At 40.0% G+C, this 20,115-nt stretch overlaps 2 protein-coding genes across 12 annotated transcripts in view; one reads left to right on the top strand and one right to left on the bottom strand.

The window, feature by feature from the left end:
• Window positions 1-20,115, top strand: part of NSUN6 (NOP2/Sun RNA methyltransferase 6) — a 74,199-nt gene that overhangs the window by 47,244 nt on the left and 6,840 nt on the right. The window contains exons 9-12 of one of the 3 annotated variants that reach the window (XM_045462688.1): window positions 7,716-7,864; window positions 11,207-11,332; window positions 13,049-14,540; window positions 17,531-17,656. In XM_045462688.1, coding sequence (XP_045318644.1) covers window positions 7,716-7,864; window positions 11,207-11,332; window positions 13,049-13,261 — 488 coding nt within the window. In that variant the 3' untranslated portion in view covers window positions 13,262-14,540; window positions 17,531-17,656. Of the gene's footprint in view, window positions 1-7,715; window positions 7,865-11,206; window positions 11,333-13,048; window positions 14,541-17,530; window positions 17,657-20,115 lie in introns of those variants that run through there. The other 2 variants (XM_045462689.1, XM_045462690.1) reach the window with 2 other exon arrangements.
• The window catches only part of CACNB2 (calcium voltage-gated channel auxiliary subunit beta 2), a 390,684-nt gene continuing 386,475 nt past the window's right edge, over window positions 15,907-20,115 (bottom strand). For all 9 annotated transcript variants that reach the window (XM_045462677.1, XM_045462680.1, XM_045462678.1 and 6 more), the window contains one exon: window positions 15,907-19,263. In XM_045462677.1, coding sequence (XP_045318633.1) covers window positions 18,769-19,263 — 495 coding nt within the window. In that variant the 3' untranslated portion in view covers window positions 15,907-18,768. The remainder of the gene's footprint in view (window positions 19,264-20,115) is intronic.

The following is a 20,115-nucleotide window of genomic DNA, read 5'->3' as shown; positions in this document are numbered from 1 at the left end:
AAATAGAAAATTTGAACAGACCCAAAACGAGTAAGGAAATTGAATTAGTAATCAAAATCTCCCCAAAAACAAGAGTCCAGAACCAGAAGGCTTTCCAGGGGAATTCTACCAAACATTTAAGGAAGAGTTAATACCTATTTCCTTGAAACTGTTCCAGAAATTAGAAACAGAAAGAAAACTCCCAAACTCTTTCTATGAAGCAAGCATTACCTTGATTCCAAAACCAGAGACCCCACTAAAAAGGAGAACTACAGACCAATTTCCCTGATGAACATGGATGCAAAAATCCTCAACAAGATATTAGCCAACCGGCTCCAACAATATATTAAAAAAGTTTTTCACCATGACCAAGCGGGATTTATACCTGGGATCTAGGGCTGGTTCAATATCCGCAAAACAATTAACGTGATTCATCACATCAATAAAAGAAAGGACAAGAACCATATGATCCTCTCAATAGATGCAGAGAAAGCATTTGACAAAATACAGCATCCTTTCTTGATAAAAACCTCAAGAAAGTAGGGATAGAAGGAGATATCTTGAGATTATAAAAGCCATATATGAACTACCCAACACTAATATCATCCTCAGTGGGGAAGAACTGACAGCTTTCCCCTGAAGGTCAGGAACAAGACAGGGATGTCCACTCTTGCCACTGTTATTCAACATAGTATTGGAAGTCTTAGCCTCTGCAGTCAGACAACACAAAGAAATAAAAGGCATCCAAATCGGCTGGAGGAGGTCAAACTTTCACTCTTCGCAGATGACATGATACTCTATATGGAAAACCCAAAAGATTCCACCAAAAAACTGCTAGAATTGATTCATGAATTCAGCAAAGTTGCAGGATATAAAATCAACGCACAGAAATCGGTTGCATTCCTATACACCAACAGTGAAGTGACAGAAAGAGAATTCAAGGAATTGATCCCATTTACCGTTGCACAAGAAACCATAAAATACCTAGGAATAAATATAACCAAAGAGGTGAAAAATCTACACACTGAAAACTGAAATCTATACACGGAAATCTATACACTGAAAGCTTATGAAAAAAATAGAAGAAGACACAAAGAAATGGAAAAAGATTCCATGCTCCTGGATAGGAAGAACAAATATTGTTAAAATGTCGATACTACCCAAAGCAATCTACATATTCAGTGCAATCCCTCTCAGAGTAACACCAGCATTCTTCACAGAGCTAGAACACATAATCCTAAAATTTGAATGGAACCAGAAAAGACCCCGAATAGCCAAAGCAATCTTGAAAACCAAAACCAAAACAGGAGGCATCACAATTCTGGACTTCAAACTATACTACAAAGCTGTAATTATCAAGACAGTATGGTACTGGCCCAAGAACAGACACTCAGATCAATGGAATAGAATAGAGAACCCAGAAATGGACCCACAAACGTATGGTCAACTAAACTTTGACAAAGCAGGAAAGAATATCCAATGGAATAAAGACAGTCTCCTCAGCAAGTGGTGCTGGGAAAACTGGACAGTGACTTGCAGAAGAATGAACCTGGACCACTTTCTTACACCATACACAAAAAATAAACTCAAAATGGATGAAAGACCTCAGTGTAAGACAGGAAGCCATCAAAATCCTCGAGGAGAAAGCAGGCAACAACCTCTTTGATCTTGGCCGCAGCAACTTCTTATTCAACACGTCTCCGGAGGCAAGGGAAACAAAAGCAAAAATGAAGTACTGGGACCTCATCAAAATAAAAAGCTTCTGCACAGCGAAGGAGACAATCAGCAAAACTAAATGGCAACCGACAGAATGGGAGAAGATATTTGCAAATGACATATCGATAAAGGGTTAGTATCCAAAATCTAGAAAGAACTTATCAAACTCAGCAAGCAAAAAACAAATAACCCAGTGAAGAAATGGGCAAAAGACATGGATAAATACTTCTCCAAGGAAGACATCCAGATGGCCAACCAACACATGAAAAAATGCTCAGCATCACTCATCATCAAGGAAGTACAAATCAAAACCACAATGAGATATCACTTTACACCTGTCAGAATGGCTAACATTAACAACTCAGGCAACAACAGATGTTGGCGAGGATGCGGAGAAAGAGGATCTCTTTTGCATTGTTGGTGGCAATGCAAGCTGGTGCAGCCACTCTGGAAAACAGTATGGAGGTTCCTCAAAAAAGTAAAAATAGAACTATGCTACAACCCAGCAATTGCACTACTAGGCATTTATCAAGGGATACAGGTGTGCTGTTTCAAAGGCACACATGCACCCCCATGTTTATAGCAGCACGATCAACAATAGCCAAAGTATGGAAAGAGCCCAAATGTCCATCGATGGATGAATGGATAAAGAAGATATGGTATATATATATACAATGGTGTATTACTCGGCAATCAAAAAGAATGAAATCTTGCCATTTGCAACTACGTGGATGGAACTGGAGGGTATTATGCTAAATGAAATTAGTCAGAAAAAGACAAAAATCGTATGACTTCACTCATATGAGGACTTTAAGAAACAAAACAGACGAACATAAGGGAAGCCAAAATAATATAAAAACAAGGAGGGGGACAAAACAGAAGAGACTCCTAAAGATGGAGAACAAACTGAGGGTTACTGGAGGGGTTGTGGGAAGGGGGAGAGGCTAAATGGGCAAGGGGCATTAAGGAATCTACTCCTGAAATCATTGTTTCACTATTTGCTAACTAATTTGGATGTAAATTTAAAAAAATAAAAAATAAAATTAAAAAAAAAAAGCATGAGTTGGGGGGTGGGGGCGGTGGTGGTGGAGGGGATAGACTCCATGCTTAGTGTGAAGCCAGATTCAGGGCTCGATCCCATATCCCCAGGGATCATGTATGACCTGAGCTGAAATCAAGAGTCAGGCACTTAACCAACTGAGCCATCCAGGCGTCCCTTGAACACATTCTAAAAGCATAAATTTTGACTCCCCTTTTCATTTTATGTATATGGTATCATATTTATGTCTTTTTATTTTGTATATTCCTTGACTGATTTTGGTAGATGTATGTGATTTCCCAACATTAATGTTTTAGCCTCCATACTAGCTTTATAAGTGATTAATTTACTATGGTCACTCTATGTTTGCTTTTACCAGTGAAGTTTTTTTCCTTTTATATTTTTCTTCTAGTTACAGGCTTTTCTTACCTCTTAAGGAATTCCTTTTAACAGTTCTTATAAGGCTGGTTTAGTGGTGATAAACTCTTTTAACTTTTGCTTGTCCAGGAAACTCTTTATCTCTCCTTCATTTTTGCTTCAAGATAACTTTGCCGGGTAGAGTATTTTGGGTTGTAGGTTTTTCCTTTCAGCACTTTGAAGGCATCCTTCTGGGCTGCAGAGTTTCTCTTGAAAAATCAACTGATATCGCCTGATTGTCAGAGCTCCCGTTTTTAGGTTCTGCTGATTTTCAAAGCCAGATATCGTGAAGACTCATGTTCCCAGTAAGTGCCCAGGACTGAGGTTGCCTGCCGTGGGTTCTGATCCACTCACTCCTCTATGTTTGTGATGTCCCTTCCTTTTGTGGTTTTTCACACGAGGAGTTTGGTTATTGACCTTGTCTCCACCCCTCTTACCCTTTCTGATATGGCCTTCTCTCTGTGACTAGCTGTGGAAGGTCTCTTCTCCCAGTCTTCAGATTTTCCGAATCGGTTGCAGTAGATACGGTTGTTGGTTTAGTGTCTGTGGTATAAGGTGAGCTCAAGATCTTCCTATTCTGCCATTTAACAACCGCCCCCCCCCCCGTGTTTTCTGAGTTCCTTTTAGTTAATAAAATTTTTCTTTTCTTTTTAAGTTGAAAGAGTTCCAAGTCCTCTGAGCGGATGAGTGAGGTGTGTAGTATAAGGTGGCAAGAAGTTGATTCAGTGGCTTCTTAACCATGCACTGATGTCAAGTTGCAGGGTGGTTTTGATTTTTAAACAGTTCTGGGTATGAACTGCTGTTGTAACAAATCATTTCATCACTTAGTGACCTAACACAGTGATCTTATTATTATTTCTCACAGTTTGAGGGAATGACTGGGACCTCTGAGTGGTTCTCACTTTGAGTATCTGACGCAATTAGCAGTCACTGGGTACCTGAGGGAAGCATCATCTCAAAAGCTTTATCTGTCACGTGCGTGTCTGGAGGTTGATGGTGGTTCTCAGATAGGACCTACCCGTGGCCTCTCCCATGTGTACCGACTGGGCTTTCTCAGACCAAGTGGCTTAGGTTCTGAGAATGAGTGTCCTAAGAGCCCCAGGCAGAAGCTGTATCAACCTTTTATGACTTAGTCCAGAAGTCATGTAGTATCAGTTCTGCTCTTGTCCACAATAAAAGAAAAGGAACATTAGACCCCACCTCTTGTGGGAGAAGAGTCAATGTCAAATTGAAGGGCATGTGGGATGGAAGGTATTGGCATAGCTATCTTTGGAAAATATAATTTTTTCACAGTTTTAATTTTTTTTTTTAACATTTATTTATTTTTGAGACAGAGAGAGACAGAGCATGAATGGGGGGAGGGCCAGAGAGAGAGGGAGACACAGAATCCGAAGCAGGCTCCAGGCTCTGAGCTGTCAGCACAGAGCCCGATGCGGGGCTCGAACTCACGGACCGTGAGATCGTGACCTGAGCGAAGTCGGACGCTCAACCGACTGAGCCACCCAGGCGCCCCAACAGTTTTAAATAATTTGTATTCCTAGTGCATAAATTTATATGCACAAAAATTGTTAGCTGGACATGGAATAAATACTGACTTGAAAAATGAAAGAACACAAAATCAATAATTCTCCCAGTTTACTTCAGGGTGACTTTTACCTGCTCCGTAAATTGAATTAATATGATTAAAATTCTTATGTTGCATACTAAGGTGATTTCATTTTATAATTTTTAATGTTAATTTTTTGAGAGAGAGAGTTTGTGTGAGTGGATTGTGGCTCAGATACCACAGATACTCACATTTCTTAGATTTTCTTTAATAAGTGTTTCTTCATTTGATGTATGTCCCAGGCATTTTCTAGAGACTTTAAATGGTGGTTTTCGCTTTTGTTACAGTTTTTACCAGTTATAATTCTTGCACCGGGGAGAAGGTCTGTATCCCCTCATTCCAAATGTTGTCCCAGTCTTATTGTTTCCATCATAAAATTGCTCCTAAATTATACACCACTCCAAACGAATGCAGTTTTAGAGATCACTAAAGGTTGTTCTAAGAATATATATTGAGAAAAAGCTTTGGATAAATAAAAATTTGGGTACTCCTAAACTGCATACAAGCCTTAAATGTTCATTTCATGGCTTTCTAGTTTTGAACAAGAGAGATTTCTCTTGGACCATGTATCTTTGTGGTCATTTGGTGATCTTAGTCTCATCTAAGACAGGTCTAGAATATTTTTAGGAATGTCTCAATTTTTGTATAATTACCCACTGCTTTCTGTGAAAATGGTACTTATTAAGAACAGTGAGTTCAGTGAGTTGGCATTGTCCCTATCCCTGTCAAGGCCATGGCATTGGCTTCTGCTCTGTACAAGGGTGCCTGGCTGGGGGATATGTTGAGGGGCTGAAGGCCAGCCTGTGCTCTGTTTATCATGGTGCAGAACTATGTTAACCTAGAGATACGCATACCTTAATTCTAGTCCATACAAAGGTATCTTGTGGGCTTGCTTGTCCTGTTTTTTAGGAATTTTCAATGTCTAGATGGAAGTAACACTTGAACGCTAGTGTGTATGAGACTCTACATCCAAGGGGTGCCTGCGTGGCTCACTCAACTCTTGATTGCAGCTCAGGTCACGATCCCAGGGTCATGGGATCGAGTCCCATGATGAGCTCTGTGCCGAGCATGGAGCCTGCTTAAGATTCTCTCCTTCTCCCTCTACATCTCTTCCCTGCTCATACGCTCACCTGCTCTCCCTCTCTCAGGAAAAAAATATATATACATCCAAAAGATACCTAATGCTATGGCAACTCAGAGGAATGGATTGCTTCTTCTAGGGACAATAGAAAAAAGAGTTTAGGTTGAGGAGGTGACATTTGTTAGGGCTTGAAAGGGTAGATAGCATTTTGACAAGTGGAAATGAGTGCTGGGGCATCTCAGGAAAATAGAATTAGCAGAAGCATGGAAATAGCAAAGCTCATGACATTTTTCAGTAACAAAGTGATGTGGGTTTTTTGGTTTTTTTTTTTTTTTAACATTGGTGAATGTAGCTGAGTACTGAGAAAGGTAGCTAGGGAAGTACATGGAGTAGTCGAGAAGCTAGAGAAGAGGTCTTTATTTGTTAGTGTAAGGAGTTTATTCAAGAGATTTAGGTAGCTGTGGGAGAGTTTTTGGTTTTCTCAGAGAGACAATTTGGTATAAAAAAATAGTGTAAGGAACGTGTTAAATCGATGTTGGAGAGCTGGAAAAGCAAAAGGAGATCATCGAAGCATCCTGGAGCTAATCATGTGCAGAAAGCAGCTACTACCCCTGTAGCTCTTCTGATCAGTAAGAAAAAGCCAACAGTCTAAGTAGAAAAAGGACAAAACAAGAAAGGTGATCATATAAAGGAAAAATAGAAATGGCCAATGAAACAACAACAACAATAATAATAACTTCTTTGATGAAGAGTTTTAGGAGAATGAGTATAATCGTAATGAAAGTGTAAATTGCTATAATCTTTCTGGAGCATTTTTTCAGTATGTACCAAAAACCTTAAAAATAATTGTTTACTTTGAGAAGATCTTCTGAGACTGGGTGAGAATGCAGGGATGGTTATAGGTGGAGATGAGTTAAATTGATAAGAGCTCATGTATGACAGTTGTGCAGTCAGAGAAAAGCAGGTGATCTTGTGGTTCTCAGAACGTTGCTGTGGTTCCCGTGGGCAGTCAGCTGGCTTCCTGTGAGGGCAGTCAGCAGCAATATCTTGCAGTTATTAAATAGCAGAAATATATAAACAGACCGGTTTCATGATTTTCTCCAGTAACACTAAATAACTCAGAAGTCGGAGCAGAGAAAATTATTCATGTGATACAAGGAGATACTCTAGAGCATAGCCTTGCTGATGGCCACGAAAGCGAGGAGAGTAAGGAACCTCAGAACCAGTATATTTGACTAGGACCTAACAGGTATTCTTTTGGGGGGCTGTCTGCAGTAGGGATTGCCGAGAGAAGTGTCCGTTCTCAGTATGACTAGAATGAATTCCAGGTCCTCGCTCTGATGAATTGTGGCTTGTGACATTGGGGATACAAAGTCTCATATGATTAGGCCTTAATTTGCACTGTGTCAACAGAATAACCCTCAATTATAATAATTACATTAACCATTTTACATATGTCAGAATTAGTTTTACCAGCTACTTGAAAGGAGAAATTGTTTTTCTTTGTAGTCTAGATGATGATTTTAAATTTCTGATAATTGGTTCTATCTCAGGAGTTTTCTTTTTTTTTATTTAAATATATATATATATATATATATATATATATATATATATATATACACATTTTTTTTTTTTTGAGAGAGAGAGCACGAGCAGGAGAGGGGCAGAGAGAGAGAGGGAGACAGAGGATCGAAGTGGGCTCTGTGCTGAGAGCAGAGAGCCTGACACGGGGCTCGAACTCACAAGCTGTGAGACCATGACCTGAGCCGAAGTCGGACGCTCATCAGACTTAAGTCACCCAGGCACCCCCTATGTCAGGAGTTTTCTATTCTACACCTATAGGCACATAACAAGTATGTTTATAATTCTCTTCACAGGAAAACCTCCATTCTTACGAGAATCTTTTGACCGAATTCTTCTTGATGCACCATGCAGTGGAATGGGACAGAGACCAAACATGGCTTGTTCTTGGACTTTGAAAGAAGTGACATCATATCAGCCATTACAGAGAAAACTCTTTACTGTGGTAGGTGATGATCCTTTGATGTGAAAAAAAAAGTTGACCTTCGCTACTTTGATGTTTCAAAGACCGAGAAGCAGTGTTCATAGCAGCATTTCTCACAATAACCAAAATAGGGAAACGACCCATTTGTCTATCAACAGGTGAATGGATAAGAAAATGTGTACACGTATAATAGAATATTACTCAGCTTTCCACAGGAAGGAAATTCTGGCACAACATGAATGAACTTTGGGAACTTACACCAAGGGTATAAGCCAGACACAGAAAGACAAATACTGTCTGTTTCCATTTCTATGAGGTAACTAGAATAGGAACATTCTTAGAGATAGAAAGGAGAAGAAAGATTACCAGGGGCTGGAGGGATGGGGAATTAGTGTTTAAAATGGGTACAGAGTTTGCATTTGGGAAACTGAAAAGTTCTGGAGATGGGTGATGGTGATGGGTGCAGACAGTGTGAATGTACTTAATGCCCCTGCACTGTACACTTACAAATGGTTAAAATGTCGAGTTTTATGTTGTTTTATCACATGAAAAAGGACAGAGAAAACCTAGTTTAAATAATGAAGTTTTCATTTGTGTTGATCACTCTTTATTACGGGCAGAGGCAGAATTTCTTCACTGAGACATTTAATGGGTCTCCAACATTCTGATACATCTTAAGAAGTCACTGAGTTGTTAACATCATAGTTGCTAACTGATGTGTAAAGAATGGGATATAAATGGGTTACTCTTTTTTTATAGGGTTCCTGGATCATCTTCGATAGTGTATTAGAAATGGGAAGAGTCCAGGAGAAGGGAAACACATCAATAAAAATGAGAAGTGACCCTTCAGTGTAGAATATAGAAGAAACTTGGCTAATTTCACTGGTCTCTAGCACGTTTCAAGAGAAACCCAAATAGAACATTTGAGGATTTCTTTCCGGCTTGCAAACGTGATTTAGTGGATTTCGCAGAATGTAGAGAGCATTTGATCAAAGATGACTTTGTTATTTTCTCTCAGCCCTGCAATTATAAATACATAGGCTGCAGCAAATGGGTACACTGTGATTATGCAGTCTCTAAAGTTACCTTTGAGCATGTTTCTGCTCATCTCTCTAGTATCTCCTTTTATACCCAAAGGTGGCACTCAGGGTATTTATTTAAGTTTTTCTTCAGTCTTCAAAGAGCACATCCTGGAAGTTAAAACAGCAAACAGCAAAAAGGAAGCTTTACTTATGGTTGAAACCCACTCTGAGTTGAGGGTAAAATTAAGACCCTGTTTTAAAAGACTGGGCTTTTTGTTCCTTTTTAGGTCAAAGCAGAAAGAACATTTTAAAAGGTTTCTTAGGAGTAGATGCAGTGATCTCAATGAATAAGAATAGCCACGAGAGAGAGTTCAGAATATAGCACATTTGCCGTTTAGTACGGAGTTGTGTTGATGGAGAACGTGGACTTTATAATCAGACACTATCTTGTTTGGAACTGTGCAGCTTCCACACGAGTGACTTTAGGTACATTGTTTTCTTTATATGAGAAATGGGGACTATAAATCCACCTGATAGGGTCACCTCATTGGGGATAGTAACTCTACCTCATGGTTATAAGTAAATTGAGAAAATCCATGTAAAATGCTTAAAACAGTAACTGGCACACATTTACAAAGTTTAAATTTTCATCAGCATACTCTAGTTAAGAAGGCACAAATATATACTATATGTAATAAAAATACATATATGTAGTATAGATGGTATATATTATTACATAGTTTATTCATACTTATAAATACCAGATGGCATATAGTGTGTGTGTGTGTGTGTGTGTGTGTGTGTGTGTGTGTATAATAGTATACTATGTATAGGATGTATTTTAAAGACTTTCATTAAAATGTTTTTAAATATTGGGGCACCTGAGTGACTGAGTTAAGCGTCCAACTTTGGTTCAGGTCATGATCTCACGGCTCGTTGGTTTGAGCCCCGTGTCGGGCTCTATGCTGACAGCTTGGAGCCTGCTTCAGATTCTGGGTCTCCCTTTCTCTCTCTCTGCCCCTCCGCTCATTGTCTCTTGCTCTGTCTCTTTCTCAAAAATAAACATAAAAAACTTTTTTTTAAATGTTTTTAAATATCTAGGAGTTTGAAAAGATACAGTTTTTAGTTATTTGGGAAAAATTAATTTTCTTATTAACACCTTCTTTCTTGATTCATTTATTTACTGGACAAATATTCATTGAGCACCTGACCATAACACAATATGGACTTTTCTGGGTGCTATCAATGTAGCCGTGAAAAAATGACAACCCCGGCCTTATTCCTGGAGTGTCTATTCCAAATGGGGAGGAAGACAGAAACAGATGAGTAAGTTACTATGTATAGTAACAGAGCCGACTAAAGAAGGGAAGGTAGGATTGTTGGATTTGAGTAGTTGTAGTTTTACCTGGGATGGTCAGGGAGGGCAGTCCTGGAAAGGTGACATATACACAGAGATAAGATTGTGAGGAAGCAACGCAGAGAATTCGAAGAGTTTCCAAGCTTGTGCACGGATCTTGAGGTGGGCCTGTGCCCTGTGTGTTCCGGAACAGCAGAGGCCAGTGTTGCTAAAGCAGAGTGAGCGAGGCGTGTCAGAAGGGCAGCCAGAGGCCTGCTCTGTGTAGGGCTTTGAAAGCCACCGTAAGGACCTGGGCTTGGACCACAAGTGATAAGTCAAGACATTTGAAGGGTTCTGAGCTGAGAAGTGACAAGTTTTAAACACACTGCTCTCTGGCTGCTGTCTGGAGATGATTGTAGGAGGGCAGACAAGGAAGCAGGTAGGCTGACAAGGAGGCGAAAGTCGGTGTAGCTTGGACCAGAATGATGGCAGGGGAGGTGGCCAAACTCTGGATATATTTTAAAGGTAGAGCCAATGGAATTTGCTAGCAGATGGGAGTGCAGGAGAAAGAGAGGTGTAAAAAGATCATCTCCGGTTGGGGGCCTGAAAATAGCACTTCTCTAAAAGGTCTTGGAAGACAGGTGTTCAGTTTGAGACACGTCAAATTCGATAGTAGACAAATGGAGAAGGCGATTGAGTACATGAGTACAGAGTTCAGAAAGGAGGATGGCTTACAAAGTGTACATGTGTGATTTTGGGCATAAAAAGGGGTATCTAAAGTAGTGAAAGTGAATGCTTACATTTAGGAAAGTCTTGGTTTCAGTGCACTAACAGTTCCAAGAGCGTGAAATGCACCTGGGCTGGAACACTCGACTCAGAGAGTGAGTCTTGATCATACAGAACATTTATCGCAAACACTTGAAAGGTGTCCTACAGATATAAAATCCTGGAAAATGTTGATTTTGCCTTGTGGTACACCCGTAGTCTGATCACATGTTTGTTTAGGCAGTTGAGCTGCTGAAGCCGGGGGGCGTGCTGGTTTACAGCACGTGCACCATCACACTGGCGGAAAACGAAGAACAGGTTGCCTGGGCCCTCGAGACCTTTCCTTGCCTCCAGCTTCAGCCCCAGGTATGAGTAAGTTCGGTTTTCTCTGTGTAATGTGACAAATCACAGAATCATGAGTGTGGTGATAAACACGAGGTTGTCATATGAAAACATGTGTCCAGCGAAACTTCAGAAACAAATACTGCAGTAGACAAGCATGTTCCTCCAGTGAGATCCATTTGACACTGAACAGAGAATTTCCACGTCCCAGCAGTTTTTCCCCGTCTTCGTTCTTTGCCATTGTGTTAAAATGCCACAGAGCTCAGGTGTACTTGTGTGACAGGTTTCTTTCACCTGTGGCTCTTGTTCAGTTTATGCAGACCTTTTTTTTCCTAAAGAGTTGTTTATTCCTTTCCTCTCCTGGTCCTACATTTTGCTGGTATGGAGTATGTCGAGCATTTTTTTTTCTCAATCAAATAAGCTGTAATAACTGGGATATCAGAAGACTAGCAGAGGGGAGAAAATGGTTCAGGATTATTGCTTCTTCACAATTTGTTACATAAAATATGTAACATTTTAAAAGTTTTCTTACACTTTATTTGACCTGTTTTGGTTTTTATCAAAACTATATTATGACTATATGTTTACCTCATGATGTTTGAGATAAATTTAAATATGTAACAATACTCACATTCAATTAGATACATTGAACATCTAACCTCAGTAACCTTCCTGTACAGAATTCTAGTAGGTAATTGGGATATATGAATACAAATTGAGAGATGGTTTCTAGACTCAGAAGTTAAGATAACTGCTTTGTAGAGGAAAGGAAGACTTCAGAATTCACTTGAATTTTATGTGTGTGTGTGTATGTATACACAACACTCAATATATACCTAAAAGAGAGAGAAACTTTGTGCCCAGGAGTTAATAAACGATAGGTTTTCAGTAGTACGTAAACGTTTGTGCATTGGTGACTGAAGTTAGGATTGTCGATCTTTTGCGGTCACGGTTCACACATATCACTCAGTTCCTTATGATTCTGTATTCTAAACCAACTGACACAGTCTTACTTTATCTCTTTGTAATAATTGTTCTAGTACATTTAAAAACAACAATAGAAGACTTTTATCATCCAATTGGTGTGGGTCAGAGAAAGGCACCTTTAGGTCCGCTTTGGGGAATGTCATGATAAAGCTGAATTTGTATTTATTACTGTTGTTGATAATGATGTTTCACTGACTGGCCACTGTATGCCGGCCATACCACCACCTTCTTGAAGTCTTAGAACTGAGTACTTGATCTGATTCGTAGATGAGGAGACAGGTAAAGTTACTTGCTTAACACCACAAAGCCAGGGCTGCCTGGGTGGCTCAGTCAGTTAAGCGTCCGACTTCAGCTCAGGCCATGATCTCATGGTTGCTGAGTTCGAGCCCCGCTTTGGATTCTGTGCCGACAGCTCAGAGCCTGGAGCTGCTTCAGATTCTGTGTCTCCCTCTCCTGCTCGCGCACTGTCTCTCTTCCTCTCTCTCAAAAATAAACATTAAAAAAAAAAAAATACATACAGCTAAAATGTGGCAAAGCTGCAGTACTTGATGAGCAGATGGGTCCTAACAGATAGTCATTCATCAGGTGACCATTTGTTACCACCGAGAAAAATCGCACGTATATTCCACAGAGGTAACATTTATCTATTTTTGGAATTGGTGGTCCTTATACCTCAATTTTGTCTTTTAAATTGTACACAGGCACACTTACTAATTATAGGATCTTCGTATTTTTTTCCCTTTCTCCACCCAGGAACCACAGATTGGAGGAGAAGGAATGATGGGAGCCGGCCTATCATTTGAACAATTGAAACAGCTGCAGCGATTTGATCCGTCTGTTGTGCCAGTTCGGGACACCGACATCGCTTCTCTCGGAGATGCCAGAATAGAAGACATGATTTGGCTGGCAAATAAAGATTGTATAGGTTTTTTTATTGCAAAATTCATAAAATGCAAAAGCACGTAGGATCCATAGAAACGAAAGTTCCAAACAATAGCTCTATGGTTTTGTTTGGTTTTCTTCCTTCCTTCCTTTCCTCCCTCCGTTTTTTTTTGTGTTTTTTTTTTTTTTTTTTTTTTAATCAAACTGTTGTCAGGCCTGGTGATTGATGACATAGTTGCTAAGGAAACAGAAAAGGCTGCCAGCTGTTGTACCAGGGAGCAAGAGGCTTGATTAAGAGACCGCTTCACGGAGGAGGTAGTTAGGGGGCGGTACAAGATTATATTTTGTGTTTAAAATATGTTTTTTCTTAAGGATTTAGCACAGTATGAAGAAAATGAGATGCCTACAGATATCTGGAGCATATTTTCATTTGGGGTTTTGTGTTTTAATGTATGAAGAATACACATCATTTTTAATGTTAAAATCTGTGATTATAACAAGAGGAATAAAATGAGTAATACTTAATTTGATAAAAAGTAGTGTTTTGTTCCTGAGAGTTCCTAAGGGGTGGTAGTTTTCTAAAAATTCAGGGCCTGGGAACTATAACGTTTTTCATGTACTCATAACTGAGGTGAACATTTTATCTGAGGTTTTCTGCTTACTATTTGATCAGTCAACTCTTTGAAATGAAATCTGGACCTCTCCTAAATGGTAGTGTGTCTTCACCATGTTTACTTTTTTTTTTTCATGCTTTTAAACTGAAAACTACAATGTTTTCTTCACTCTGTAGATTAAAATTATGAGAGTATTCCACAGTTTGGGTACCTTTCATCATCCCCTGGAATACCTGTTCTGCAAGTTATTGTGATAACTGGGGGAACTGGCTTGACCCTTAGAGCCAAGCTTTGGTGTTCTGTTGAACATCAACACATTCACAGAACTCCCAACATCAGACAAAGCAACTGTGAGTATGGTACATGAAGACAAAAAAAGGGTACCTCATGATCAAATCTGGAATCCAGCAAAAATCCAGAACATCCCCTAAAAGTGACCAGATATGCCACTGTTAGCAGCAATGTGACTGCTCTTACTAAAAATTATAACCTTAGGCTTGCTTCATCCTATTGCTTTTTAGATGAGATATATTTAAGTACTCAATACCCAGCCCTTATATAGTATTAAATACATCTAAACGTTTTGTTAACTTCCTTTGGAATCATCTCAGAATTTCTCAGCCTTGGGCACATAAGGTGGACAACTGGGAACAACTACCTGATAGTTTCTTTTTTTTCCCTCCTAGGTTTCTGTTCAGAATTTCTTCTATCTATTGTGTCCATCAAGATTGCAAGGTCTCTTGGATCAGGTAAGCTCTTTAGCAGGCCTCTTCTTTGAAGAAGCCTTTCTTGAATATCCTTCTCCGAGGTTGGCTTAGGCATTTCTGTCTTTCCATATATCCCTAGGACCTACTTCTGCTGCTGTCATGGTACTTAACACACTCACTCTTAGTTTACTGGCCATGCCCTTTACCCCTCTCCCCATGCTTGGGAAAGTCTTGGGGGCAAGAACCCTGTTTTTTCTGTCGCCGCTTTAGAGCACATCATCAATACGTGCTTATTTAATGGGGGAAAAGGTATTTCAAGCTCCATAAGATTCAAATGTGTGACTGACTTCTTTATATCCTTCATTCTGCCTTTTATCCAGTAGATGTCATTGGACTAAAGAGAAACACGTTTACCTGTGGCACTTCTGTCTCTAGAGCTCACCACATTTCTCCAGACTTCCGGTGTGTTTTAAAAAATCCATTTCTTCCCCTGCTTTCTGCAAAGCCTTTTGTGCTAAGCTGGGATGAAAATCACAGACTGGGAGCCCAGCAGTAAACATGTAAACTGTTGATTAACACTGACAACTGTCAAAATACAAACAATGCAGGCAAAACTGATGAAAAATATTTGCATATTAAAAACAGCAGGACAAAGAATATTGTTAAAAATTGTTGCTTTGACATAGACAGTTTCAGTGGGTTTCTTTCCTTCAAAAAGTAGGGCAAATTGGAAAATAAAACACATTTAAAGGACTTAAGTTTGAGAAAAAAATAGAACGAAAGGGGAAAAAATCTGGGAAATGTGGAGGACAATTAATATATTATCTCTTAACATACTTAGGGTTAACATATTCTTGTGAAACAAAAACATTTCAGTTTAACAGTGAATACATTTTACTTCAAAACCCTGTGCCATAGTTTACTTTAAATCGTAAAGTGAAGTACAAGTAGTTGAAAATACAATTTAACCAGAATTAAATAATTGACCCAGAACGATCTAGTGGCTGTTTTCTCCAACAGTGTGACCCTTGACATAGAAATAAGATTAGTGTCCAAGACTAGTAGCATTGTATCATTGAGCGGAGGGATGAGGGTGAGGATTTAAATTTGACCTCAAGATGGATCTTCATTTTAAAAACGAAGGAATAATAAAAACAATCTGAATCAAGAATTGCCACACATGTAAAACTAATGTAGGAGAAAGATTACTCTGCTCGATCTTAAAGGATCTTTACCTACTGTACCTGATCATTTTATCCGACATCACGGGAACGTCGCTAAAGTAACGTCAGTGATTAGCGTTGCCCTTGAGAGAGCTGCTCCACAAGTGGGCACTGGTGTTGAAAACAGGACGTATTCTCAACTATCAGAATCATCCCTAAAATGGCAATCAATACTTCTACTAGTAAACAGTGCAGAAAGCCAGCTCTTTATTTGTTTTATATGAATGACTTTAAACCAGATTTGTTGAACAGTTCAGTGTAGCTGACAGTGAATGTTTAACAGGAATGCATAGCAGACCATGTTAAAAATGTGGCATTGCCCCAAAGTACAGTATGACTAAGACATCCTACATTTAGCAGCACCTTTTTGTAACAGTAACTTAAATGAGCAGTAGAGAAAGAGCATAGGAAAAACTGAAACAGATTTGACAATAAAACACAGAACTATTAAGGACATTTCCAGCATTTTCTAGGTCGACTACAAAGATGATTCTACAACTGAGTAGGTTAAGATTAAGCCTTTGCTGAGTGAAGAGACTAATTTTACATTCCACAAATCTGTAAATCTCCCATTGCCCTTGGGATTATTTCTTCACTTACAAATTTAGAACACACTGTTTACACACATATAGATGTTCATGTCAAATCCTGCAATATAGTTTTTTTGAGGAATACTCTGATTTGGACTACTATGTTTCACAGTAAGTGAAAAATTAAGAATCCAGATACAAATTTTAAAACCGGAATCTGTTGGCATGACTCGTTGAAAGATTAGTGGTAGCAGCAAGTAAGATAAATACCAGTTATATTTCAAGAATTTAAATATTCCAAAGTCATTAATCGGGATGAAAGTTCAGAAATATTTTATACAGGTAACTGTAACTGGAATATGGTTTCCCAATGATACGAATATTTTACATCAAAAATGTTTACGTCTACCGTTTTTATCTTCAGTAAATAAATCTGTCAACAGTACAGAGCTAATTAACAAAAAGATTAATTCTGAGGAAAATGTTTCTTCCATTAGCGGGTTAGACCCTTAAAGTGTAACTCATTTGTAAAACTGAGTTTTTCTGTGCAGGGAGGGAAATAAGGAGTTAAATGTGAAAGTTTTACATACAAAGCTCCAAGAATATTTGGCAAGAACCTGGAATAATCAAAGAAGCAGAACAAAACTAGATGAACCGACTTAATAATAATTTTACAATGTGTAGATCTGAAGTTAGGCAATTATAGATGGGCCTTTTCCAGGGACAAACTTCAGGTGCTAGGTACTTGCACACCTAATACTGTCTTACCTGTCCAGTCATAACTGGACAAAATGGACACATAAGTGACACGGAGAAGGTTTTAGCCTTAGCGTGGCAACCACACTGTGAGCTGCTGACAGTGCTATCTTTGAGGCGTGGAGAACAGCATCTTCCGGGCTCCCCTTCAGAGCAGGTGTCTAACATAGGAAGATATTCTTAATGTTTTGTTCACTTCAAGTCCCCTCATTTTGCCCTGATTACTTCTGAAGAGCAGAAACTTTGGTTGTAAGAAGCACTTCTGGGTTTTGACGGACACTGGACGTGTTGGAGTTGGTGGTAAGGAACAGAATGAAGGGTAAATCTGGGGGAGATAGACCACAGGAACGATAGGCAAGGTTTAGAAAAGGAGGTGGGAGAAGGTAGAAAAATTTATTTTCCCACGAAATAATTCTACAAGCTGTGTAAACATTTCTTACTAAAACAAATACTCAAACACACAAAGATTGTACATTTCCAGTGAAACACTCACAGTTAAAAGTTGCCTGTGTTCTTACTCTAGGAGCAAACACAAGGAGCCAGCACATGGATGCCTTCCTAGTCACCTTTGGCAGCGAGCTTCCTCACATTCCCTGACTGCTCAACGGATTATTAAAGCGACACGTAACACAATTAAATACAAAGCCAGGTGGGTAGAATTCTAGGTCATCAGTCTCGAGTCTTCAGCACTCGGGTCCATCTCAGTCACTCGTGCACACTCGTACCGCTCTTACACACAGACGCACTTGCACACAGAGAGGTCCGGCTCGTCAAGTCCAGTGCAGCGACATAAGACACTAACTACTCATAACGTGTTTGTCACAATCGGTGTGAACTGCATGGATTAGAACAACCTTTGGAGTTTGGTTATATTTACCATAATTTATGGTCAAAGTTATAAACTTACAAGGATGGTAAAACATTCAGAAATCAAACCTTTTCAAGTCAAGCAATCACGCGTATTTACAGTATGTACAGACTTTCTACGAGAATGGGGGTAGGTGTCTAGACGATATAACAAATTTCCTGAAGGTGGGCATCTCTAGTCCCTGTAATTCATAAAGCAAATCTGCTGACTTGGCATTAAGACTCTAAAATAGTGTGATCAAACTGATATATATATATATATTTATATATTATATATATAATTATCATAAGAAGGTGTTTGCAGAAATAACATTTACAAACTATACAGTACACAGTACTAGTACATAGAAAATAGATTCTAACTTTATGATCCCCTTTGTGTAAGGCAAGACTGAATCTGTCCCCAAATTTAGTCAGCCAGAGGTACAAGCAAGAAACAGTGGTCCATGGATAAATGAGTATGCAGATCTGGTGCCTACATATTAAAATCTGGAGAATCAGGAAATTCCACTTTTATCTGGGCCAATTCTGGCTTGCTGGATACATTAACTACATTTTTGAAAACATCAACTATGTTTCTTAAAATACTAAAGCCACCGGGGTGGCAACAGATTTTGTTCAAGTGGCAGCTATCCCAAACAGTTTTTGAAAAGTCCAGTATACAACCGGAGCACTGCAGCCATACGAGGCCAACTTACGTAGCACTTGCAAAAGGAAAAAAAAAGGTATATTAATACTCCTTATCAATCATGCTATTGCTATTCAAGCAACAGCAATACAGAGTATACAAGACAGATCACATCTGACTGCAATGTAGACCCCAGAGATTTAGTCTGAGGATGGTGTCATACAAGACTTAAAAAAAAAAAGAACAAACACACAAGAGGGCAGAAGTCACTGGCGGATGTAAACATCCCTGCTCCACTCCCCAGCCTCGTTCCGTTTCCGGGCTATGCCTTCTCCATCCTTGTCACAGTAGCGATCCTTGGATTTATGCCGGCCGCGCTGTTTGTTGCACTCGCCGTGGTCCTGCTCTCGATCCAGGTCCCTGGCACGGTGTCGAGCTTCCCTGTGTCTGTGCTCGCTGCTCCCGTGGGGCTCCTCTCTGTGGTTGTGGTCGCGGTGTGGGGCGTAGTGGTCCCCGTGTTCGGGGGGGTAGTCTTCCTTCGGCTCCACGTAGGCAGAGTCTCGACTCTCCTGGGTTTCCGAGTCAAACGTCTCCTGCCTGGAGAGGCCTCGACTCGTGCCACCACGATGGCTGTGGTGCTGGGCGGAGGACGAAGAACGGTGGTGGGGTTTCTTGACGGGTTCCAGGCAGGGCTCTTCTTCAGCTTGGGAGGCGGAACGGGCAGGAGCAGAGCGCGCAGTCCTCGGATCTCCTTGAGAACCCTGGCACGGGAGGAAGTCAGTGCAGGCATGAGCCAAGGCCAGAGCGTCAGGAACTAACATGTCAGAAAAGCAAGCCCATGCATTCAGGTTTATTCCCCTCTAAGTTTCTAGAATGAAATCTCACCTACTCAGTTACTCCGTACGTCTGATAACACCCAGTGGCATTTCTAAGGTTTGTACTACATTATACTGGACTTGAATTTGTAAGAGCCTACAACAGCATACAGAGGAACTTTCTTTTTCCCCTTAATGAGTAAATGAAGGGGGGAGGGGATCCTTTTATATGTTCTCTTGGAGTTCAAATCAGATTCAGGGCCTTAAGGATTTTCTGCACACAAGGGCACATTTAACTACCTCTACCTGAATACACATGGGAAGATAAAAAATGCTTAAGATGTTGGCTTTGGATTGAGGGGAAAAAAAGTAAAATGACAGGTGCTCCCAACAGCACTTAGCATGAGGAATGTACTGTCCTAAGTCTGTCTTGTGTATTAATTCATTAATGCAGCGGCCGTAGGGGACAGGTTGCCATCAGTCTCCGTGAGGCAAGGGGCACGTGAGGAGCTTCTCCAAACTTGCATACAGAGTAAGCGGTGGAGCGGGAACGTGACCCCAGGCAGTCTGATTCCATGGTTGTGCTATACAGATTGTATAGGAAATTCTATCCTTGTCTTCTAGAACATGTAGTTAGGGAGTTTTAAAGTTTATATACATCTGTAGTATGTTGTTTACCTGGTTTGTTTACTGTCTTCAGTGGGAGCTGTGCACCCGTAAATGACTCAGTGTGGATGGAGCTGCTCTAACTGGAAGGAGTGCTGTGCTGGGTGACTGGGAGTGGATCCCGGCCATGTG

Source organism: Leopardus geoffroyi, chromosome B4, assembly GCF_018350155.1.
Source record: "Leopardus geoffroyi isolate Oge1 chromosome B4, O.geoffroyi_Oge1_pat1.0, whole genome shotgun sequence".
Taxonomy (NCBI): Eukaryota; Metazoa; Chordata; class Mammalia; order Carnivora; family Felidae; genus Leopardus; species Leopardus geoffroyi.
Note: the sequence above shows the minus strand (reverse complement) of the source record. Positions and strands in the feature narration are given on the sequence as shown.